The sequence below is a fragment of the Rhincodon typus genome, chromosome 12 (assembly GCF_021869965.1).
Source record: "Rhincodon typus isolate 14 chromosome 12, sRhiTyp1.1, whole genome shotgun sequence".
NCBI classification, from domain to species: domain Eukaryota; kingdom Metazoa; phylum Chordata; class Chondrichthyes; order Orectolobiformes; family Rhincodontidae; genus Rhincodon; species Rhincodon typus.
Window position 1 is genome coordinate 59148888 of NC_063343.1, and position 26391 is coordinate 59175278.

Here is a 26391-nt window from a genome sequence, read left to right on the forward strand (position 1 = left end):
CCTGTTGGTGATTTTCAACAGAAAGAACTGCTAATTGATCTGTGCTTTGTGGATGATGTCATAGAATGGTTACTACACAAAAGAAGCCTATTTGCATGTTTTAAAGACCCACCCATCAAATCAAGGTGGTTGATATATCAATTTAGTGTTTGATTTTTCTTTGTAGTTTAATTATTTTCTTTCTTTGTAGTTTTTAATTTTTTTTATTTTTCTTTGTTGTTTAATTTTTCAGCTGTGATGCTGACCCATCAGCTTTAGCTAAATATGTAGTGGCTTTAGTTAAGAAAGACAAGCCAGAAAAAGAGCTGAAGGCTTTGTGCGTTGATCAACTGGACGTATTTCTGCAAAAAGGTAAGAATTATGCTTTGTTTCTTTTTCCTACAGTTTTCTTGTGCCTTTTTTTTGTAACGGCTAATGCATATATGGGATTCTCAAATACTGACGCAAGTAACATTCATCACACAGAAGTATAGACAGCAGTCACTAAATAAACTATTAACGCGAAAAAGATGGGGGAAACGAAAGATCATCATATTTGAGTTTTTTTCATGGTATTTTTGCCTAATTGGAAATACATGTTCTCAGCCAATGGAAAAGAGTATTATTTTCCACCTCACCACCTCAAACCCTACTTTTTCTAATTGTGGTGTTTCTATTGTTGATGAGGAAGAAATCAACTAATATACATCGCACCATGGTTTCAGCATCTGTATAATTCAGTTCCACAATGGGCTGTATATTTACTAATTGAATGATTAGGGAGGCAGTTTTGTTTATCTTTTTCCAGAAAGTATCAGCCTCACCTGACAAACTGTTTAATGCTAATAAACATTTTTAGTTTCTAATTTGCCAGTCTGTGATTATGAAAATCCTGTTTTAACCTCCCATGTAAGTTTTATTTTTCCTTCACGGTCACATTTTGTAACTGTTCATTCCAGTAGTATTGAGATTTTTAAAGAATAGGTGTATGCCAACACTTCTTGTTTTGGACTTGAATATTATAACAACAGAGACATTTCAAGTACATGGTTAATATTTAGCATGTAGCAGTCTAATGCGCAGTACCTTTTTAAAAAAAAACTCAATACCTGTTGGCCTCCCAACTACAGCCTGAAAACATTTTATTATTATAAAAGCAATTGAAATCAAAGATGGTTGTTATTGGGAGTCACCTTTTTAAATCTACCAGTTTGCCAAAATATAATAATGACTTGTTTATTTGAATTACACAGCTTGAATATTGGACAGGTGATTAGATGCTGACTGCAATCTAAATACATAAAATGATGCAGCCCTTGGCAAATTAAATTTGTCATCTAAAAATAACCAGTTTGTTTTGTGGTCTACCATTGTTTGCCTGACAATATCAAGTAGAGAGCCAAAGTTAATTGGTTCCTATGGACAGGACTACCTTGTTTTCCTCTGTTCTCCTTGGATCACTGCATACGTAGTCCCAGAGTGTGTGCTGTTTCAAAATACTTTAAAATAAAGAAGTACTTGAATGCAACCTCAATTTAGAAACAAATGGTATGGCAGTTTATTTAGTTGATGATATCCTGAAAGAAGCAGCATGCTTCATGAGTGTCAAGCCACAAGAAAGGCAGTGACATTCAAGCATGTACTAGAACTTTCGCTTGTTTACTAATGCAGCAGAGCAGACGAACATGGAGTCTGCAAATGAAGAAAATATATTTTGCTTTGCCGGAAGAAAGCATAGCTGTTCAATAATAATTTTCTGAAGGAGGGGTCCTGACCCGAAACGTCGGCTTTCCTGCCTTTGCTGCCTGACCTGCTGTGTTCCTCCAGCTCCACACTGTGTTATCTCTGACTCCAGCATCGGCAGTTCTTACTATCTCTGAGTGAGTTATAACCCCACTGCAATGCCATTTCTGAAGAAGGGTCCCGACATGAAACATCAGCTTTCCTGCTCCTCTGATGCTGCCTGACCTGCTGTGTTTCTCCAGCTTCACACTGTTATCTCTATAGTTGTTCATTTGTTCATTTCTTCATTTTTCTGAACACTTTTATGGTTGTCCCTAGTATTTTTTCTTGTACTTAAATTGATCTGCACTTCTGTATGCAAAATCTACTTTAGGGATTAGCTGTGTCTCAGCAGTAGAACTCCTTCTGAGTGAGAAGGTTGTGAATTTAAGTCACATTCCAGACACAAACACAAAATCTAGGTTGACATGGCAATGTAGCACTGTGACTGTTGCGCTCTGTCAGAGGTATTGCCTTTCATATGAGCTGTTTATCTGAGGTCCTGTCAACTCTTTCAGGGATGTGTAAAAGATACCATGGCAATATTTGAAGAAGAATAAGAAAGTTATCTTTGGTATTCTGGTCAAAATTTATCCCTCAACCAACGTCACTAAAATAGAGGACCTGTTCTTTATTTTGATGTTCACATTAATATGAAAACACCTTCATACACTTGAGAAACTCTCAGCAACTTCTGGAGTCTGCCTTCTTTAATACTTGTTCATAGAATGTGGACATTGTAGGCTGCACCAATATTTATTGCCCATCCTTAATTGTTCTGTAAATTGAGTCACTTGCTCAGGCATCTCAGAGGGCAATTCGGAATGAACTACATTGCTGTTGATCTGGAGTCATAGGTAGGCCAGACCAGGTTAGGATAGCAGACTCCATTTTCTCAAGGATATTTGTGAAACACATGGATGTTCTTGACGAATCAAATATGGTTGCATGATCTTATTAGGCTAGTTTTTAATCCCAGATATGTATTAAATCCATACTTCACTGCCAGCCATGGTGAGATTCCACCTCATGTCCTCAGGGCATCAGCCAGGTTCTTTGGATTAGTAGTTTAATGATATTCCCACTGCATGCCACCTCGTGTAAATTCAGTAATGCAGAAGTTGCTAACACGAATTCTGTTTTTTATTCTGTTGAAGTGCCCACAGACTGCAGTCAAATAGAAATGACTGAACTGACAAGAACTTTCTGCTTTAACCATTAGTCTTTCTGTAAAAACATTGTGTAGCATTGGGAGAGAGGAGTTATCAGTGGTTTTAGCAGGCTTTCCTAGGCCTAGATGAGAGTATCCAGGCTGCGTGGGAGGCAAGGGAGGAATTTCTGGGGCACTGACATTAACTTTCAGATTTTCTGTGGCCAAAGGAAGGGTGCCAGAGGACTGGAGGACAACAAATGTAATATGATTATTCAAAAAGGATGATGTGGATAAATCAGGAAACTACAGGGTTAGTGAGTTGAACATTTGTGGAGGGGAAACTATTGGAAAAAAATTATTAGGGACAGAATTAATCTCCAGTTGGAGAGGCAAGGGACATTCAAGGATGGTCACCATGGCTAAGGGGGAGATCATGTCTAACAAATTTGATTGAATTTTTTGAGGTGATGATTGGTGTGTAGTTGAGGGTATTGAAGTTAATGTAGCCTACACGGACTTCAATAAAGTTTTTGATAAGGTCTCGCATTGCAGGTTGGTTAAAAAGCTAAGAGTCTGTGAGATCAAGGGCAGTTTGGCAAATTTGATCCAAAATTGGCTTAGCGACAAGAAGCAGAGGGTGATGGTTGAAAGGCTTCCTGTCACAAAAAACCTCTGTCCAATCGTGTACCACAGGGTCCTTTGCTGTTCATTGTGCTCATTAATGATCTAGACATCGGGGATGATCAGTAAGTTTGCAGGTGGTATGTTAAATAGTGAAGTGGACATCTTTGGACTAAGCATGATATAGATGGGCTGAACGGTGGCAATGGAATTTAATCCCGAATACTGAGGTAATGCATTTTGGGAAGACTAACAAGGCAGTGGAGAGCATGTTCAATGATAGGGCCGTAAGAAGTACAGAAGATCAGAGTGACCTTGATGTGTATGTCCATTGGCTCTTGACAGCAGCAGGGCAGATAAAATCATAGAATCCCGACAGTATGGAAGCAGGCCATTATTCGGCCCATCAAGTCCACGCTGACCATCCAAAGAGGATCCCACCCAGACCCACCCCCCTACTTTGTCCTTGTAACCCTGCATTTCCCATGGCTAATCCACTAAGCCTGCACATCCCTGGATTCTATGGGCAATTTAGCATTGCCATACCACTGACCTGCATATCTTTGGACTGTGGGAGGAAACCTATGCAAACGTGGAGATAGATAATGTGGTTTAAAAGGTATATGTGTATTTGTCTTTATTAGTCAAGGCATTGAATATGAGAGTAAGTAAGTTATGATGGAACTGTATATAAGTTTGTTAGGCAATGACGAGCACAGTGTGCAGTTCTGGTCATTTCACTGTAGGAAGAATATGATTACACTTGAAGAATATGATTACAGCAGAACAGATTTACCAGGATGTTGCCTGGGCCGGAGTGATTCAGCTGTGAAGAGAGATTTGATAGGCTGAGGTTGTTTTTCTTTAGAGCAGAGATTGCTGAAGGGGATCTGATTGAGGTGTACAAAATTCTGAGGGTCATAGACAAGCTAGATAGGGAAAAACTTAACCCCTCAGCGGGTTAATAACCAGGAGCAATTTTAAGTTCAGGAGCAGGAGATTTAGAGGGAATTTGGGAAATTTAAGATGCAACTGGATTTTTAATTTTAATGACATACTGGGTATCATAAATAAGAACATAAGATGCAGAAGCAGGAGTAGGCAATTCAACCCCTTGAGCCTGCCAATGATCATGACTGATCTTCTCTGCCACAACTCTGCTTACTTGCCCGCTCTCCATATCCCTTCAACCCATTATTAATCAAAAATCTGTTTATCTCCTTTTTTTTAATTCATTTGTGGGATGTGGATGTTGCTGGCAGGCAGCATCAATTGCCTCTCCCTATTTCAAAGAACCATAGAATTTCTGCAGTGCACTGACCTTCCAAAGAGGGTCCCACTCAGACCCATGCCATTAACCTGCATGGGGTTTTTACTCTGGCTAACCTACCTAACCTGCATATCCCTGAACATTTATGGGGCAATTTATGACTGTTTTTGAGAGTTCTGAGTATTGCTGATTTGGAAGAGATCTTCCTACATATAAATAACCAAGTCCTGTCTGAAAGCATTGCCTATGTTCTTTGCAAAGTGCACTCGATTACTAAACTGTGAGCAATTTACTTGTTTGAAATATGTATAACATGTTGCTTTGCATGGCATCACTACTCATTATTAATCTGTAATTATTTTAACAGAAACTGTTGGATTTGTGGACAAACTTTTTGATGCTTTAAGCACAAAGAACTACGTGCCACGACCAGAACAGCTTGTCCAGGAAACTATAAAGCAGGACATGCAACCTACATGGCAAGAGAGGGAGGACAAGAAAGAGGTGAGTTACTTGTATTTACTTAGTGTGAGTTTTACATTGAAGTAGAGTATGGCCAACCTAGTAAATATAGTTTTGAATGAGAAATTCAGAGTTCAAGAATTTATTAAGTATCGGAATTTAGAGGATGTCACATGAAAGATGCTCATAGTTGTAAAATACCTCTGGTTCATTAATTTTCAATAGCAGAAGAATCTGATATTTTCAACTGAGATAAACCTACATGTAATTTTTGCATGTACTTGTTTAAGACATAATATGCACTTTTTCATTATCTTCTGTCCACTATATAGAAAATGAAACAAATGGATGTACAGTTATTTCACATGCAGTACAAGTGGGCTTCTCACACAAGTGTCTTTAATTGCTACTAACTGCTCCAACACCTGAATAATCCAGTTAAAGGCTTGAAATTTGTAACTATCAATGTATAAAGGGTGACATAGGCACAATGGAGATGATGCTATTCAATTATCAGAACATTTATCCTTACAAACACTAAATTAGCATTTAGAAGAGAGATGGTACAGAAATTTAATTCTGGCCTGAATTCAGCAGATATCAAACCTCCTTGAAAGCAGCTTTAGTCATTCTGGCAGCATCTGTTGTGATAGAAACGGAGTTGATATTTTAGCGGTGTTTTGAATAGATGGGTGTTTGGCTGGCCATGTCTTTTGAAAGTGTGTCTTTCCGTTCTGTTAAAAACTGTATGACTGTATAATGGAAGTGCACAGACTTGAAATGTTACATTGGATTTCATGTAGATGACAGGGTCTCACGGTGGAGTCTGGAGACACTTCTGTGGAAGGAGATCCAACACCATTGAGTGTCACTGAGATACCTAACTGGCCAGCAATGAATCCTCCCTTGGATTTACGATCCTGCGTTAAATCCCATTTAACGTAAGTTGGTAGCCAATAGGAAGGCTGGCCTCTCTCCATCTTCCATCAGCAACACCGGGAGTGGATGCCCCTGTCATCCAAGCAATCTCTGGCTCATCCTACCCCGGTTCTATTTTGAAATAAAATTATGCTTTTGTTTATCTTTAGTTCTTTAGTTTTCAGGTTTGCCATTTGCTCCTTATATGTTTTGAAAATTTGAAAAAAATAGGTCATAGTCATGCAGCATGAAAATTGACTCTTCAGCCTAACTTATGTGTGCGAACAGATTTCCTAAACTTAATCAGTCCCATTTGTCTACGTTTGACCCATAACCCTCTAAACCTTTTCTTTTCATGTACCTGTCTAAATGTCTTTTAAATGTTCTAATTGTACTTGTCTCTACCACAACCTCTGGCAGCTCATTCAAATACGCTCTACCCTCTGCATGAAAAAGTTGCCCGTCATATCCCTTTAAAATTTTGCCCCTCTCATCTTAAACCAATGCCATCTAGCTTTGGACTTCCCTACTCTGGGGGGGAAAAAGACCTTGGCTATTCACCTTTATCTATGCCCCTCATGATTTATAAATGTCTGTAAGGGCACCGCTAAACTTCCTACAATCTAGGGGTGAAAAGTCCCAGCCTGTCCAGCCTCTCCTTATAGCTCAAACTCTCCAGTCACATAATATTCCCTTTAAACCACAATGTGTATGGATGTTTTGCACCAATGGATCACAGTGTTTCTTTGGCAAATAATCTGTAGAACTTCCTTCATATCTCTTAGTATTATTTCTGATTTTACTGTGCATGAAGATGATGTCATTTGGACGATGTCATTGAAGTCAGGGGTGGGGTGCAATCATTATCCAGAAATGTTTTGAATTCCATTCTTTGTCTGGATTAAGTGGTGACAATATCAAGTTCGAATGAGTTATAAACGTCCATGGTTATAGAGTAGTCACATTTTATACTTAAAATTCCTGCTGGGTTGCGATAGCATGGATCAGCTGTCTGAGAGGTCAATATCTAGAGAGGTTTGAAAAATGTACCTGCTGTGGGTAACTTGTCATGAATAAATTCCTATTGGAGGTGAACAGTTAGTATTTAGCATCTGATAATTTTCTGAATGTAAAACTGCAGTAAGCATTCTTTTTGTTTTTCCACTGCTACTTTAGGTTCCCTTGTATGATGAAGAACAAGATGGCAGAAAATCTTTGTTAAAGAAGAGTCATAGTCCCTTTAAACCAGTTTTGGGGCCTGTCGATACAAGGTAAATGCTTTAACCCAAAATAGTCTCTGAAAAGCTCAGGCTTGAACCTGTTTTCAATACACATATAATTGTCAGGTATGATTAATGTCACCAGTCAGGTGCTTTTTCTGATTTTTGCACATAGAGGAAGTATTCAAATAAACAAAAGAAAAAGGTTTAGATTTGTCTTGGAGAATGCTTGAATCTCAAGAGTAATGCCCATTTATATTTATTTCCATTAAAGCCTCTATACAACAGAAAGGTATTGTTTGCAAATTATATTGCTATGTATTTTCACGAATTATGGATATTTATTAGTTTTGCCATGTTGCAGCACAACATACTTATTCGGCATGATAACTAGGTAATGGTAATTTCAATTTGTGCTTTTCTGATTTTACTTTTTGTATATTAAGGAGATTAATTTCCTCTTGTAATGACAAATAGAAGATTTTTTTAACCCCCATAACTAATGTCTTAAACATGAAATTGCACTGAAACTGTATATATTGATAGCTGCGCCTTCCAGCTTTCCTGAGGGAAATGTAATTAAAGAGAGAGGAGAATTTTGATTGAGAGATTTTTGCATTGTTATTCTCCCTTTAATACTTTTCAAGACTGATATTGCCTAGCAATATACTGAATGCTTGTGCATCCTTTAATATTGAATGCACAATTACACAACTGTTTTTAAATGATCAAATATTTCGTCAGTGAACAGCAAACCATATTTTGTCTTCAGCCAAACTACTTCTGAATATGCCTTGCCTCTTCCCAGTGTTTCCTTCATTATTTCAAAACTTAGCCCACTATCCTAATTATTTGATTTGCTAGGGGTCTGGCCAAACCTTGGCTTAAGGGAAAGCCATTTGAAGAGATAAATTTATTTTTCCATAGTATGGTGACTGTGTTTCCCATGAACTGAAACCATTCTGCCTATGTTGCTCTTTGAACTATACATTCCCTCGTAATCTTTTTGTGCCTGTGGAAATATGAATGTGACTGAAATGACGGTTCTCAGATTTGTTATCTGTGAGGTTTCTGCCTGTTACTTTTGACCTCCTCAAGTTCTGACAGCAGAATTTTATTTCTCCATATGTCATTAACTTCAGTTGAATGCAAGCTTGATTGGATTTTTTAAACATTTTTTATCTGAAAGACTTTATTGCAACACTAGTGTGATGAGTTCTTTCAATTTGTCAGAACTCGTGATGAGAAAAAACGTGAAGAACGACGACGTAGGGACTTTGAAAGATATCCTCATCCTAGAGATCTTTATCGAGAGCGGTATGACCGCCGTAGGGGCAGAAGCTATAGCCACAGTCCAACAAAGAGCGCAAGTCGAAGTCGCAGTCGCAGCCGAGACAGGACTCGAGATCTTGGGCGCAGCAACAGCACAAGTAGAGGTAAATAAGCGTGCTTATGAAACATGTAGGTTTTTTCTTCAGTTCTTAATGGTGCTTCTTCTTGGTTAGCATCTTACATTTTATGTTATGGGTATGTGTGGGAAAGGTACGGAGGTGAGTAATCTGTTTACTGTCAGCATTGATACATAATCATTCATTGGAAAGTTGACTTTCTGCGATATGATCTGCTGAATTATGGATATTCCTCCACTCTGACCTCATTTCAGTGCTGGACAGATCTTCATCTGGATTAGTGACAACAGCAACTTCTGTATATTTAGCACCTTTTTACGGAGGAAAGTGTCTTAAGGTGTTTCAAAGCAGCAAAATCAAATAACAATTGATTCAGAGCCAAAAGAGGAGGTACTGTGAAGGATAAATAAAAAAGTAATTGAAGAAACATGGTCTAAGACGCACAGACCTGAAGCTCTGGAATTGCACAAAAAACCTCACCATGTCCATCGTTTTGTGCAAAGATCTGATGTGGAAGGAAGAGCGATAGAGTGAATGATGCATTGTGATAGGATCAAATATCATTGTTCATTCAACTTTTCAATTGCCTTTTCATTTTCGTAAAGGTTGAATGTCTTGCCATTGCTTTGAAGCAGTAATGAGAGTATTTTAAATCTGGAAAATTTTACAATTAAATTGTGAAAGACAGGGTGATACATGGTGAAAGGTGTGCATTTTATGTCGAATTTCAAAATAGTGGCATACGGGTATTGATGAGTTTTATGAGGGTTTCTTTTATAGTCAGAGTCCTTCTAGATAAGCGATCCAATAGGTGTCAGAAAACCATAAGACCATTAGCCAAAGAAGCAGAAGTAGGCCATTTAGCCCATTGAATCTGCTCAGTTGTTCATCGAGATCATGGCTGATCTGATAATCATCAACTCCAGTTTCCTGTCTTTTTCCTAATAACCCTTGATTCCCTTACTAATTAAAAACCTATCTGGGTCAGCCCTTGAGTGTACTCATCACCCTGTTCTTGACGGTCTCTATTGTAAAGATTTACTAAGGGAACAAGTTCTTCCTCATCTTTGTCTTAAATGTGTGATCCTTCAGCCTGAGATTATGCTGTTTGGTCTTAGACTTTCGCCACAAGAGCAGACAATCTCACTGCATCTACCCTGTCAAGTTCCCTACGGATCTGACGTGCTTCAATAATATTGCCTGTCATCCTTCTTAACTCCTCAAATAAATGCCCAACCTATTTAATTTCTCCTCAAAAAGTCCCTCCATACTGCTATCAGCCGAATGTGCCTTCCCTGGACAGCCTCCAATGTTGTCAGTATGTCTCTCCTTAGATAAGGAGCAGAAAACAGTTCAGTGTTTCACCTATGGTCTGAGAAGTGCCTTGTATAGTTTTAGCAGAATCTCTCTACTTTTATACTCCATTCCCTTTGAAATAAAGGCCAACATTCCATTTAGAGATGGTAAGAACTGCAGATGCTGGAGCCAGAGATAACAGTGTGGAGCTGGAGGGACACAGTAGGCCAGGCAGCAGCAGTGGAGCATGAAAGTTGATGTTTCAGGTTGGGACCTTTTTCAACATTCCATTTGCCTTCTCTACCTGCTGAACTTAGGTGCTAGCTTTTTGTGATCTTTGGAGGAGAACTCACAAATCCCTCTGTTCTGTAGTCTTTGTCAATTTAAATACTATTTGGCTCCTCGTTGTTTCCTGCCGAAGTGCGTAACCTCATTTTCCCATGTTATATTCCCATGTTGTATTCCCGTGTCAATTTTTTGTTTTGTGGTATCCTTGTGGCACTCTGTTAGTTACTGGTTGTTGCACTTGCTGTCTGTTGCACTCTGGTGCATATGCTCTCTCTCATACACGTGCGCTCCGTCACACTTTGAGATTTATAAAGTCATAGGCCTTTTCCCTAAGGTGGGGGAGTTAAAAACTGGGAGGCATATTTTTAAGGTGAGAGCAGAAAGATTTAAAAGGGATCTGAGGGGCAACATTTTTTCTCATAGGCTGATTCGTATGTGGAGAATGAGCTACCTGAGGAAGTGGTGGATGCAGATACAGCTACAACCTATAAAAGACATTTGAACAGATACATGAATAGGAAAGGTTTAGAAGAATTTGGATCAACGCAGGCAAGTGGGACTAATGTAGTTTTGGAAACTTGAGTGGCAAGTTGGACTGAAGAGTCTGTTTCCATGCTGTATGACTGTAACTACAACTCTGACTCTCTCTACCTCTCCCTCTCTAAGAAGTCATGCTGAGAAGTACAATATTGCTCCAAATCTGCATGCTTTTAGAACCTAAGAAAGATTAGATGTGTAAAAAAAGTTTATGTTGGCACACCTGGCAGAGGCATTGTCATGAGTCAGTTCAGTAGAACACAAAATGGTTGAGATACGGGTAAACTCTCTGGATTTGCATTTCTACAATGGAGTGTTGGGGAGCACGTTGAAATTTGTTTTTCTGTGTGTTTTATGATGTTTACAACTATATTCTATTCCTAGATAACTTTCTTTTGTGTAATAAATATCTTTTCGAGAAAATCTACAGCCTCGTGTGAAAATATCTCTATAACTAACTGAAAAGGCAGTATCTTTTTATTTTTCAGTATTTTAGATTGAGAAGTGATATGTGAAAAGGACTGTTTTTTAAAATTCAAGAATTGTTGAAGGGGTTACCTAAGCAAGTTACCTAACATGTATTGCATGTGCTATTTACACAGATGCTTGTTCAAGTGGTGGGAGAAGCACTACAGATAGGCTGGATCCACAGGTTGTCTGTAAAGCATGATTTGGACGGCCACAAGTAGTTGATCGGATTGTGCAATGGTTAACCAGTTGTCGATGACAAAGGCCTTCTACCTGCCAACAACTATGTGATTCACTCCCAGTTAGCTAAAGAGCTTGTTGGTCTGATTGCTTGAACAGAAGCTACTGGATTGTTGAAAAGTAAAATGTCTTTTTTTTTTCTGCAGTACAAAATACCTTCCACCTGAAGCAAGCTAGATTATTTACCAGATCAGTTGCTGTTGTTTAGATACACACTTAGCAAGCCAAATGAAATCAGCCTTACTACTGCATATGTGGAAGTAAAGCATTTGATGATCATTAAAATTGCTCAGTTGCTCCTAAACAGACTTTAAGAATAACAGAAATCAAGTTTAAACCTTTAAACAAAAATTAATACTTTGTCATTAATAATATAACTTTAGGAGAACACAGATAAACAACATGGCCATATAATTACAATCCACAGTCTTAAAACCCAATCTTCTTTAATCATGGTTCATAGCTCCTTGAAAGTGGAGTCACAGGTAGACAGGGTAGTGAAGAAGGCATTTGGTATGCTTGCCTATATTGGTCAGTGCATTGAGTATAGGAGTTGGGAGATCATGTTGCGGCTGTACGGGACATTGGTTAGGTAACTTCTGGAATACTGCATTCAATTCTGATCTCCCTGCTATAGGAAAGATGTTGTGAAACTTAAAAAAGGGTTCAGAAAAGATTTATATGAATGTTGCCCGAGTTGGAGGGTTTGAGCTACAGGGAGAGGCTGAATAGGCAGAAATATTTTCCCTGGAGTGTCAGAGGTTGAGAGGTGACCTTATTGAGGTTTATAAAAATAGTGAGGGGCATGGATAGGGTAAATAGTCAAGGTCTTTTCCCCAGGGTAGGGGAGCCCAAAACTCGAGGGCATAGGTTTAAGTTGAGAGTAGAGGGATTTAACAGGAACCCGAGGGGCAACGTTTTCATGCAGAAGGTGAAGCGTGTATGGAATGAACTGCCAGAGGAAGTGGTGGAGGCATCTGGATGGGTATATGAACAGGAAGGGTTTAGGGGGATATGGGCCAAATGCTGGCAAATGGGACTAGATTTAAGTTAGGATATCTGGTTGACTTGGACGAGTTGGACTGAAGGGTCTGTTTTGTGCTGTACATCTCAATGACTTTACAACCACCACTCACTCACAGACCGATTATGGTTAAGGATAAATTAAAAAGAAAAGAAGAGTTCTAACTTGCTAGTTCAGCAAATTGTTTCAAATGATGAATATGAGACCTTCAGAAATCTTTGGACAATAGGTTGTTTATAGGCAAGTATATCCTGCTTGAAGTCTGAAGTGATTAGTTAATGCATTAGATTTCAGCTGACTTTCAGAAATATTAAAAAAAAAGTATTGTAGATGCTGGAAATAAAAACAAATTTCTGGGAAAACTCAGCTGGTCTGGTAGCATCTGTGGTGAGAAAGCAGAGTTAACGTTTTGGGTTCAGTGGACCCTCCTTCAGAACTGACTGAATCTAGTTAAAGGTTGGTATATATGCTGACGTTGAAGTTTGGGGAGAGGGTGATGAGTAAATCATGGTTGGATATGAAGCCCAGAGAGTGACGACAACAGTTGGACAGACAAAGGAATGGGGAAAGATCAGCTGGAGGAGTCAATAGCTGCTGGTTGAGACCATTACTAGCTGACAGTGGGATGGTTGTGGTAGCAACCCATGTGATGACAAGGCTTGGTGTTTGGGGATTGGGGTGAGGACATGAAAGAAGGGCTCGGGCCCTAAAAATTATTGAACTCTGTTCACTGGGCTGTGGGTCTCCAAGCAGAAGATAAGATGCTGTGTGCCTCCTGCAAGCAAGTGAAAGTACCTTGGAGAAGGAAGCTCAAGGAACAAGTTTTAACAAGCCAATTGGATCATTTCTATGAGCCCTGCGAACAGAGACCATTCAACTGCCTTCCCAGACCTTCCCTCTGCCCATAACACCCATTTTTTTGTCTGTAAATGAATGTAGGGGGAGTATTATTAGGGGGTTAGAGTTTTAACTCGTAACTAATTGTTTACCCATCTCTAGAAGTATTTATTTGTAAAGTAATCTTAAGTACAGACAGCTGGTCTGTGTTTTCTATCAACCTGGGTCTAAAAGACCGGTAAATTGGCCTTTTTGTTTACTTTTTATAAAACCATTAACTATTGTGAAGACTCCAGGAATGGTGGGGCTTCATTTCCAGTGCACTGCTCCAGTGACAGGTAATGCAAACCACCATGTTATATTTACCTTTTAAAATTATTTGCAAAGTCTGATTTCATTCTGGAATTTGACTTGTCTGGTGGTTAAATCAGCCCAGAACACTACAACATAATGCAATGATCAAAGCAATCATGGAATTACAAAAAGAAAGTCATTCCAGATCAATTTAATAAAATTTTCTATCTTATAATAGCACGGGTGGCAATACGGATATAGTTTGCTTCGCTTTTCGTAAAGTTTTATGAGCTTTGACATGGAACTTTAGTTGGAATATGTAAATGTTCCAACGAGGGAAGGAGCAAAACTTGACCTTGTCTTGGGTAATGAGACAGGGTAAGTGACTGAATGGGAACACTTTGGGTCTGGTGATCGTAACTCTATTTGTTTTGAAATATTAATGAAAATGATGAGCCTTCCATTAAAAATTAAAGCTTTTAATTGGAGTAAGGCAAATTTTAATGGTATGAGCCAAGAACTTTTAGAAGTTGATTTGTGTAGACTGTTTGCAGGTAAAGGGACATGTGATAAATGGGAGGCTTTCAAAAGTATGATAACAGGAGTTCAGAGTCATAATGTTCCTGTTAGAGTGAAGGGTAAGGCTGGTAGGATTGGAGAACAATGGATGATAAAAGATATTGAGGTTCTAGTCAGATAAAAAAGAATTGTATATTAGATATAAGCAACTGGGTTCAAATCAATCTCTTGAACAGTATAAAGAGTTTAGGGATATTCTTAAGATGGAGATCAGGAAGGCAAAGAGGGGGTGCAAGATAGCCTTGGCAAATAAGGTTAAGGATAATCCAAAGAGATTTTACAAGTACATTAGAAGCACCCCATTCTCCCTCTAGTTGCTCTCTTGCTCTTAAAGATCAATGAGGTTGTCTTTGTGTTGAAATCTGTAAATATTAAGTGAATATTTTGTGTCAGTCTCCACTGTGGAGAAAGAAGTGGAGCTAGAGAACTTGGAAATACATATTGTTTAAAAATAGTTCACTTTACAGAAGAGAAAGTACTGGAGGTCTTAGAAAATATAAAGGTAAATAAATCTCTGGGACCTTATCTCGTGTATTCCAGGAATTTGTGGGAAGTTGGGGAGGAAATTGCAGGGTCTTTTGCAGAAATATTTGTCATCCATGAATACGGGTGAGGTGCTGAATGACTGGCCAATGTCATGCCTTTGTTTAAGAAGGGAAATAAGGAGAAGCTTGGGAACTGTAGACCTCCGAGTCTGACTTCATTGGTGGATAAGTTGTTGGAAATGATTCTGAAAGATTGGATTTATATGCATTTGGAGAGACCAGGTCTGATTAGGCATAGTTGGCTTGGTTTTGTGCGAGGGGAATCATGTCTCACAAACTTGATTGAATTTTTTTTGAGGAAGTAACCAAGAAGATTGAGGGCAGAGCATTAGACATTGTTTGCTTGGACTTCAGTCAAACCTTTCATAAGGTTCCACATAGTAGACTAATTAGGAAAGTTAGGTAACATGGGATTGAGCGTGAGCGTGCCAGTTGGATACAAAATTGGCTTAACGGCAGGAGAGAGAGTGATGGCAGAGGGTTCTTTCCTTTTTTCTGGAGTCCTGTGACCAGCGGTGTTCCACAGGGATCTGTGCTAGGTCCACTTTTGTTTGTCATTTATATAAATGATTTAGATGGGAATATAGAAGGCATAATTAATAAGTTTCTGGATGACACCAAAATTGATGGTATAGTGGATAGTGAAGAAGGTTATCTATGATTATAAAGAGATCTTGTTTAAGTGGGTCAGTGGGCTGAGGAGAGGCAGACGGAGTTTAATTTGGATAAATGTGAGATATTGCATTTTGGTAAAACAAACAAAGGCAAGACTTCTACAATTTAAAGTAGGGCCTTGGGTAGTGTTGTAGAAAGAACAGAGAGACCTACGGGTTCAGGTACGTAGTTGTTTGAAGTTTGTGCCACTTATAGGGTGGTTAAGAAGGCATTTAACGCGCCTGACTTCATTGCTCAGACCTTTGAGTATAGGAGTTGGGACATTAAGTTGAGGTACACGACGTTAGTTGGGGCTATTCTGGAGTATTGTGTTCAGTTCTGGTTGCCCTGTTATCGGAAGGATATTATTAAGTTAGAGAGGGTTTAGAAGAGATTTATTATAATGTTGCCAGGAATGGAAGGTTTGAGCTCTAAGGAGAGGCTATATAGGCTGGGACATTTTTCTCTGGAGGGCAGGAGGTTGAGGGGTTACATATGGAGGCTTAAATCATGAGGGGTATAGATAATGTGAATGACAGGTGTCGTTTCCCTACTTTGGGGGATTTCAAGACTGGGGGCATAGTTTTAAATTGAGAGGAGAAAAATTTTAAAAAGACTTGAGGGGCAATTTGTTTTTTTTTAAAGAGTGGTTAGTTTGTGGAATGAACTTCCAGAGGAAATTGCGGAAGTGGGTACAGTTATAATATTTAAAAGACATTTTAGATAAATGTATGAATAAGAAATGTTTTGAGGGATATGGTCCACGTGCAGGCAGGTGGTACGAGTTTAGTTTGGGATTATGGTTGGCATGGACTTGATGAACCGAAGGTTCTGTTTCTCTCCTGTATGCCTCAATGACTCTAATTAACAGATGTCAACTTGTTGGCATGGTTTGAGTTTTGTCTAAGCCATAGGATATAGAGTGTTTGTTTAGCAGCAAATGTTCTGGGTGGAAAGCTATGTTGAATGGAGTTGTGGGATTCTGCTGGGTTGTTCAGTATTCTTCACTTTTACGTAGCCAGTCAGAAAAAGATTGCACTTGCCAGAGACAGACGCTGTGACGATGAAGACTTCCAATCAAAGGTGGAGCAATTAAAAATCAAGCAAGTGCGAGAGAAAGTGCAGAATTGAAGGATAGCAGAAATTTTGGAGGATTGTGGGCTGGAAGAGTCAACTAGGGTGTCAAATTATGAAGGGATTTGGAAACAAGAATGAGAACACAAAACTAGTTTGGCTCATATGATAGAAGATGGGAACAAATTTTAGAACTATGTCGCCAGGTAGTTTGAAGATGCAGTTTAACACAGTTAGTTATGAAGTTGTGCCTAAAGATACACAAAAACAGTGAAATTGTATCTTTGAGCTGGAACATATTGAAAGAAAAAAGGAATCCAACATGAAATGAAATGGTTCTTAGTTCCTGTTGAAAGTCCCTAAGTGCAAATTAAGAAATAGTGTAAATTAAAAGAAATCTTAACATTGTTCAGTCTGCATCAGCAAATGATGTAAAGCAGAGCACTCACAACAAATAGAGATCTAGAGAGTAAAATGTTTTTATGGGAATTGATTCAGCTGGAACTGTAGTTGGAAGAGAAAATTGAGGGACAATGTGTTAGAGTCTTCCAAATTATAAGGTTGAAGAACATTGAGCAATATTTTGGAGTATTTGGGAAGTTAAGTATGAATTGAAGAGAGACAAATTTGGACAGATCATATGGTTATTTTGTTAAACAGATGGTTGGTTTTAGAATGATTTTAGAAAGTAACGTTTTGCTGAAAAGTGGTTTGGATATCTTCCGGACAGAGTTGAACAAGTATCTTGAATATAAACATCCCACTTGTCACTGCTCAGAGTGCAAGTAGGAAGACTCGGTGGATCGTGTCAGAAACTGAGAAAATCTGTACTTTTCTGCCTAATTCACCTGTGCTGGCTTTTCATGTCACACCTTGAATTCCTTACACTGAAGTGCCATTTGGATCAAATTTATTAATTTTTCTGCCATTAATGTTAATAGTTGTATATGCTTCACCCTGTGTGAATCATTGCATGTGTGTGATCTGTGCTACCTATCAAATGCATGATAGTGGCAGTCGGATTTGATTTTTTAAAAAAAGTAGCTGGAAATCCGATTCATAGTACCTACTAGAATATCAGTTATAGCAGAGCTCAGTAATAGCATCATTTAACCTCCGAGTTAGAAGATTCTGTAACTTTTAAGGCCTACGTTTTATGGCCTCTTTTGAATGAGGTATTAAACTAAAACCATGTCTGGCCTCTTGATGCAAAAACTCCAAGCCATTATTTAAAGAGCAAGAGAGTTTACCCAGGGTCCTGGCCAATATTTATTTATCTCTCAAACATTTTCACCAAAACAGGGTCACCCGATCATAGCATGTACCTGTTGTAGAATTTTACATGTTTACAAATTGGCTGCTTTGTTTCATACATTACTATAGCAACTACATTCAAAAGTACTTCATTGGCAGCAAAACACTTTGGGAGGCCCTGAGGCCATGTAAAACACCAGCTAACAATTTATTATTTTGCAGCTAGTGACTTTTGAATTTTCTTAGAATTGTAAATCTTACCATCTATACCGGACCATAGCTCTTTGGCTGCTACATATTTCTTCAGTTTAGTATCAGAAATTTATATCGTGCAATTGAAAGTCATAATTTCTGGGTTGATCGGTTAGTACCATAACCATTAAATTGCCGTACTTCAGTCATTAACCTACAGCCCTCTGCAGAGTTGTACTGTGGGGTTTATGACATGCCAGTGATTGTAGGGGCCTGGAGAAAGGAGATCCAGAGTGGTTGATATTTTCCCAGATCTAGATGGCGTCCTTAACTAAAGTACTTGGGCATTTTTTTTAATATTTTAATTTGAATCTCAAAACAATGCTTGTGTTTAGGCAACTGGAATCAGGTGATTTGTCTTTTTACCTCTAGGGTGTAGTTTTTTTTTAGTGCAGTATTCAACCTACATAAAAGCAAAGTACTGCCGATGCCAGAGATCTGAAATAGAAATGCAAAATGCTGGAGAAACTCAGCAAGTCAGTCACCACCTATGGAGAGACAAAGAGTTAAATTTTGAATCCGCTATGACTCTTTCAGAACTGAAAGGGGCTAGAAAACAATGGTTTTATGCTGTTGACATAGGGAGAGGAGGAGTAAATGGTGAGGGTGCCCAGATCAAAAGTTCAAGGGAGTCTGCCACATCCAGCAGAATGGCACAACCAAGCACATTCCCTCCCCTCCCTGTCAGCATCCTGTATGGATAATTCTCTGTGACGTCCTGGTCCACTTCTCCGCCAATTCTAACATCTGTTCAACACTCCCACCCACTCCCAACTTCCCCTTTTGCGTCATGGCACCTTCCCACACAATTATAACAAGTGTCACAACTCCCCTTTTACCACCTCCCTCCTCACTGACCAAGGCCCTGAACACACCTTCCAAGTGAAGTGATTTACCTGTCCAAATTTCAATATAATGTACTGTATTCACCTCTCACAAATAGTCTTTTCTGCATTGACAAGACCAAATGCAGACTGAATGACTGCTTTGTAGAGCACCTCTGCTCGGTTGCGAAGAATGATCCTGACTTTCCAATTGATTGCTGTCTTAAATAAACTATCTTACTGTCATGCTAACATTTTTGTTCTAAGCCTGCTGTAGTGTTCCAGCAAAACTCAATGCAAGGTAGAGGAACAGCACCTAATTTTCTGCTTAGGCACTTTAGGATTCAACATTGAGTTCAATGACCTCAGGCCATGAGCACCAACTTCTATTTTATTTATTTTATTTCTTTCTCTCTCTATCTCTGATAGATACACACACACTTGCGCACGCATGGTCTCATGTTTGTGTGGATTTGATCACAACAGAGCTGGCATTTTCTACAATTAACACCACTTAGTATTAGCAATTAGTCTTTATCTATATTTCTACTCCACTATCCTTAACACTTTCTCCTCAAGCACTTTGCTTTTTATTTCAACCTGTATAGTTTCCAATGCACAAAGAACAGGTAATTAAGGTGCAGGTCAATGACTCATTATTGCTTTCCAAAAAGAAACAATTCCTTTAAAATACATTTTGGGTGGTGCACACCTAGCCATGCTAAACACAATTGGAGATGAATCGATTTGAGTATTTATCCTGTATCCCACCTGTTGCTGTTTTTTCCATCAGAATTCTTGCTGATGATTGAATCCATCAGGTATTGAAGGTTGGAAATAGTTCAGACTGTCCTATTGCAAGGCACTTAATTTGATACCTCGGGATGAAGCACCAGCAGAAAATGAACCAAGAATCCGTCTTTGAACAGTCATAGAACAGTCTTTCTATAGCTGATAACCAATATGCAAGAATTATACATTAAGTATTGAAAAAGATCAGCTATGCCAATTTCCATTGTTAAGTGTGTAAATTGGTCGCATGGTGTGCAGTGACTTGTAATGCTATCAAGAAAGTTATGTCACAGTGTTTACAAGGGTATTCTTCTCTTAACGTTAAGAGACTTTGCTGTATTGCAAGAGAACAGCATGGTCCCTCTGGATTTTGGATTATGTCCCTAGCCGTCGGTATCTCAGCTGTATATGTTATGGCTTCATAATTTCTCAACCAGAACATTAGGTGGTATGGTCCGTTTAGAAAGTGACTGCCTTTCTGAAGGGATGGAAGATACCAGCCACTCTCAAAAATTTGCAGATAAAGCCCATTTTACATGAAGAAATTCTAATGTTCTATATTTGTGAATGCTGGTGGGAATTCCTAGCTTTTGATGCTAGCCAAATCATTATCAACTCCTTAGTCTAACTGCTCTTCCCTCTCTTTGGGTTCTATCCTATAATTTACTCCCTACCCCATCCCCCTCCCTATTTTTTCCTTATTAGCTGATGTTTTCCCAGCTACCATCGGTTCTGAGGAAGGGTCATCGGACCTGAAGCGTTAACTCTGATTTTTTTTGCTGTCAGACCTGCTGAACTTTTCCAGCAACTTCTGTTTTTGTTCAAGAAAAAAATTTAAACTGTAATTGTCAATGGATTATTTATAGTTTTGAATAGTTACTATGACCCATTCTTACGAGACTGACTAAGAAATTTTGTGTTTCTCTTTACAAAATATTTTGAATAATATCAGTTTCATTTTGAAGTTTGGTGGATGTTTTCACATTGAAACCTAGTATTAAAGCAAATCATAACGTGGATTCTCAATGTTTAGCTTAAGTACTGAACAAAGAATGTCATTGAAAAAATGATGATAAGGTAATTGCTAGCTTCTTGTTTTGCAAGAGATGCAGCTAAATCCCATTGATTAATTTAATTGCGCACAAGAAGCAATTTAATGAATTGCAAATTTTACGGGAGGTGTGATATCCTTGCTATTGCAAAGCTCAGTGAGCTGTTTTCTGTTGAAAGACAGTTGGATATGGCTGTTGGTAGTATATTCCAAGATTTAAAATAAATTATGTTGCAGTCCATATAATTGCTGGATTTTAAAGCAAATATGAATGGCACTTAGCTTTTCATAGGACTGCAAGCATAATTTTAAAGGAATAGTTTGATTGAGTGTTGATTTTATAAGTAATTTGGGTATTGCTGAGAAAAAGACATTTTGTCAAAGCTTTTCATCTTGCACATTATCAGGACAATTCCCAAGAAATCTAAAAGTAAAGGGAAATTAACGTACTGTATGAAAGGAGAGTGCTTGTTGGTTGGCAAGTGGACTCTGGTAGAAGCTTTGCTACATATTAATTTGACAACCTCGCACATTCTGGTATTGAATCTTATTTTGAAAATTACATACAGCTTGCAAACAATATTTGCTTAACTTTTTTTTCTCTCTTTCAAATGAACAGAGCAACATAAAGACAGATCCAAGTTTGAGTTGGAAAGAAATGAGGGCTCAGAGAACATTTATGTTCCAAGTTGCACATCATCGAACAGTTCAACTGAACAATATTTTTCTGGAGCACATGCTGCTCCGAGTGCAGTAACTGTGGTAGCTCCTGCCCACCATTCTGACAACACTACAGAGAGCTGGTCTAATTTCTATAACAATCACACAGGCACAAATTCCTTTGGTAGAAATGCAGCCCCAAAGCGTCGATGCAGAGACTATGATGGTAAGAAGTATGCACAGCTTTCTTTGGCAAAAATGTTTTGGGTCAGTATTCAATTCCAACTGTTGCAATTTGAAGTTTATTGAATATTGTCAAGATATCCTGCACTGAAATGGCTATATAGCAAACTCCGCATTAATATCCACGATGCAATGGCTAGGCAAATAAAGCTGTGGTGTATCCAATTGAAATCTGCCTATAAATTAAAGCTCCTCTGGAAAAAGAATGCTGAAGGGTGGTATGATGGAGCTATTTGCAATTTATGAAGACTTTGATAGTGTGGGTGCAGTGAAAATGTTTCCATTTGTGCCGAAGAACACAATTAGAGGATATAAATGTAAGAGAGACATCAGGAAATTCAGAAGAAACTTCTTTACCCTAAGAGTGACTAGAATGTCGAAGTCATTACCATGTATCATGGTTAAGTGAATAGATGAAGTAGGAGGAAGAAGGACATTCATAGAAGGGAATAGAAGGTTAAAATAAATTTGTAGGAAGATAATTGGGAAAAGTTTCGAACGAAAGGTAGACACTGGCATAGACTGGTAAGGCCTAATGATCTGTTTAATTGTAGGATATTTATGTAATTCTCTGTAATAAAGATAGATCCAAGTCAGTGTTTTTCAAGTAGAATTTAATGGGTTTTTTTTCTGAGATATAATTTGTTTATTCAACTTGCTTTACTACTTTGAGAACTGAAAAGCATTGCTATGCCATGTCCTGCATCATGCATGCCTACTGAGCTGAGTGTCAAAAGTGCAGGATACTTTTTGGAAATCTTCACTAATCAGCAAATACTATAGATTCCTCGCAAAATATTTGTAGTATGTTGTTCATTGAAAATAAATTTGTCAGCCATTTGTGGTTATGGACCTGTGCAATGCATGTGTAACACTCCAATCAGGTGATTGCTGAAAAAATTACTTTTTCTTTCCCCAAACTGTGGAATCCCTTTTGTGCCCAACTCTGAGTGATATGTTAGAAATAATTCACAGAAAGCATTGTACTGAATTTCATGCCTTGTTTTCAGAGAAAGGTTTCTGTATGCGTGGTGACCTCTGCCTCTTTGACCATGGGAATGACCCATTAATCGTGGAAGATGTGACTCTTCCTGGAATGATTCCTTTTCCGCCGCCACCTCCAGGCTTACCTCCCCCAGGACATCAGTTGCCTCCACCAGGGCATCACTTACCTCCACCCTTACCAGGTCTTCCTCCAAACCTGAGGTTGCCCCCATTACCGCCACCTGGACAGCCACCACCACCTGGCATCCATCCTGTATCTGGCAAGTACAGCATTATTTTTTTGTAAAATACTACTCAGTTAAACATATTTGATGTATTCAGTGAACTTTAGTTAATTCTGTGTAAGCTTTTGGTTGTTTTTGAGTAATAACTCATGTTCACTTAAAGTAGGTCTTTTGTCCTTGTGGCAACTATTTAATTTTACTTCTGTGAATTAGCATTATATTTCAGTTGTGAGATAATCGCTGAGCAGCATAGGAAGTGTGAATTAAGAAACATGGATGTACATCTGACATTCTTCCTTAGAAGCAAGGATAGCTTTTTGAGAAGATTTTGTAGCTCAGGTTGTGGATGCGGTTGTAGACTTGCTCGCCTAACTGGTGTGTTTGATTGCAGACGTTTTGTCACCCTGCTAGTAACATCATCAGTGCGCCTCTGGTGAAGCGTCGGTGTTCTGTCCTCCTTGTTACTTATATACCTTGGTTTGCTGGGGTGGTTGGCATCACTTCTGGTTCTGTTTTTCAGTGGTTTGTATATCAGGTACAGTTCAATGTGCTTGTTGATGGAGTTCTGGTTGGAATGCCAGGCTTCCATGAATTCCTGGCATGTCTCTGTTGGCCTGTGCTATTATGAATGTGTTGTCCCAGTCAAATTCTTTGTCTGTGTGTATTGAGACCAGTGAGAATTGGTTGTGTGTCTTGGTGGCTAGTTGTTGTTCATGTATTCTTATTGTTAGTTTTCTTCCAGTTAGCCTGTGTAATGTTTCTCACAGTTCTTGCATGGTATTTTGTATATTATGTTAGTTTTATTGGTTGTAGGTATGGGATCCTTTATGTTCGTCAGTAGCTGTTGCAGTGTGGTTGTTGGTTTGCGGGCTACTCTGATACCTAGGGGTCTGAGTAGTCTTGTAGTCATCTCTGATGTGTCTGTGATGTACGACAGGGTGACTAGTGTGTCTGGCCATGTTGTGTTTTCTTGTTATGGTCTGTCACGGAGGTAATGGCAGATTGTGCTTTTTGGGTATACATTCCTTTTAAAAACTCCGTATAAGGGCTCCTGTTCTGCTTTACGCAGTTATGGGTTGCTGCAGTGTGTTGTGGCTCATTTGAATAATGTCCTGATGCAACTCCGTTTATGGGTGTTGGGGTGGTTGCTGGTGTAATTCATTATCTGTTTCATATGTGTGGTCTTTCTGTATATGCTAGTCTGGAGTTCCCTGTTTTTCTCACTTTCTGCCGTTAAGTCTAGGAAGGGTAGTAGTTATTGTTCTTTCCTTTTTATGAATTTTTCTCCAGTGAGGATGTTGTTTGTGTCAGTGGGTTTCTTCTTTTCTCATGCGTTTGATTATCATGAAGGTGTCATCTACATAGCGGACCCAGAGTTTGGGTTTTATAGTGGGGAGCGCTGTCCGTTCTAACCTTTTGCATTACTGCTTCTGCAATCAGCTCTGATATTGGGGATCCCATTGATGTTCCATTGATTTATTTGACTATATGGTTGTTGAAGGTGAAGTGGGTTGTGAGGCACAGATCCAGCAGTTTCAGGGTGTTGTTCTTGTTGATGCTGTTGGTGTCGTGGGGTGCCTGCCTTCCTGATTCGTCCAGCAGTGTGGCAATTGCCTCTTTGGCTAGTTCGATGTTTATGTATGTAAGTAGCGCTGTTACGTCGAAGGATATCATTATCTCGTCAATTGAGAATTGCCACACTGCTGGACGAATCAGGAAGGCAGACACTGCACAACACCAACAAGAACAGCGCCCTGAAACTGCTGGATCTGTGCTATGCAACCCATTTCACCTTCAACGATCGTATATTCAAACAAATCAATGGAACACCACTGGGCTCCCCAATATGAGAACTGATTGCAGAACGGTAATGCAAAGTTAGAATGGACAGTGCTCCCCACTGTACAACCCAAACTCTGGGTCCGCTGTGTAGATGACACCTTCGTGATTATCAAACGCACGAGAATAGAAGAAACCCACCGGCACATAAACAACATCCTCACCAGAATAAAGTTCACAAAAGAAGAAGAGAACAATAACTGATTAACCTTTCTAGCCATAATGGTAGAACGGGGAACTCTAGACTAGCATATACAGAAAGACCAGACATATGGACTGGATACTTAATTACACCAGCAACCACCCCAACACCCTAAACGGAGTTGCATCAGGACATTATTCAAACGAACCACAACACGCTGCAACAACCCAGAATTGCGCAAAGCAAAACAGGATCCCTTGCACGGAGTTTTTAAAAGGAATGGATACCTAAAAAGCACAATCCGCCATTACCTCTGTGACAGACCACAACAAGAAAACACAACACAGCCAGGGACACTAGCCACGCTACCGTCGATCAGAGGCACATCAGAGATAACCACAAGACTACTCAGATCTCTAGGTATCAGGGTAGCCCACAAACCAACAACCACACTGCGACAGCTACTGATGAACGTAAAGAATCCTATACCTACAACTAATAAAACTAACGTAATATACAAAATACCATGCTAGAACTGTGAGAAACATTACATAGGCCAAACTGGAAGAAAACTGACAGTAAGGATACACGAACACCAACTATCCACCAAGAGTCACGACTAATTCTCACTGGTTTCAATACACGCTGACAAAGAAGGACATGAATTTGACTGGGACAACAAATCCACAATAGCACAAGCCAAAAAGAGACATGCCAGGGAATTCCTGGAAGCCTGGCAATCCAACTGGGACTCCGTCAACAAACACCTTGAACTGACTTGATATACAAACTGAAAAACCGAACCGGAAGCGATGCCAACCACCCCAGCAAACCGAGGCATATAAATGACAAGCACCCTGAAACTGCTGGGAACAAAACCCACGCTTCACCAGAGGCGCACTAATGATGCTACTTAGCAGGGTGGCAAAACATCGGCAGTCAAACACTCCGGCTCGGTGAGCAAGTCTACAACCTCCAGCAAGGATAGCAACATGTAGTGTTAGGAATGCAATTGTGATAAAGTTGAAAAGGTGTACAACTTACAGTCATTACAGAGGAAGTTACTGGATTAGTCACAAAACAAGTCTGACATTGGGGTGGCACAATGGTTAGCACTGTGGCCTCACAGCGCCAGGGACCCAGATTCAGTTCTAGCATTCTACCTTGGGCGACTGTGTGGAGTTTGCACATACACCCCATGTCTGCATGGGTTTCCTCTGAGTGGTGTGGTTTCCTCCCACAGTCCAGAGATGTGCTAGTTAGGTGGATTGACCATGCTAAATTGCCCCATAGTGGTCAGGGATTTGCAGGCCATGTGACTTAGCCATGGGCAATGCAGGGTTACAGGGAAAGGCTGGTGGTGGGGGGTGCTGTTTGTCTGGGTGGGATGCTCTTCGGAGGTCTGTGCAGACTCAATGGGATGAATGGGCTGCCTCCACATTGTATGGATTCTAT

General features: G+C 39.3%; 1 protein-coding gene across 2 annotated transcripts in view; it reads left to right on the plus strand.

Moving 5' to 3' along the window:
* Positions 1–26391, plus strand: part of rbm27 (RNA binding motif protein 27) — a 143201-nt gene that overhangs the window by 17985 nt on the left and 98825 nt on the right. For both annotated transcript variants that reach the window (XM_048603413.1, XM_048603414.1), the window contains exons 2-7: positions 233–351; positions 5173–5309; positions 7362–7456; positions 8639–8841; positions 21443–21709; positions 22737–22991. In XM_048603413.1, the coding sequence (XP_048459370.1) occupies positions 233–351; positions 5173–5309; positions 7362–7456; positions 8639–8841; positions 21443–21709; positions 22737–22991 (1076 nt within the window). The remainder of the gene's footprint in view (positions 1–232; positions 352–5172; positions 5310–7361; positions 7457–8638; positions 8842–21442; positions 21710–22736; positions 22992–26391) is intronic.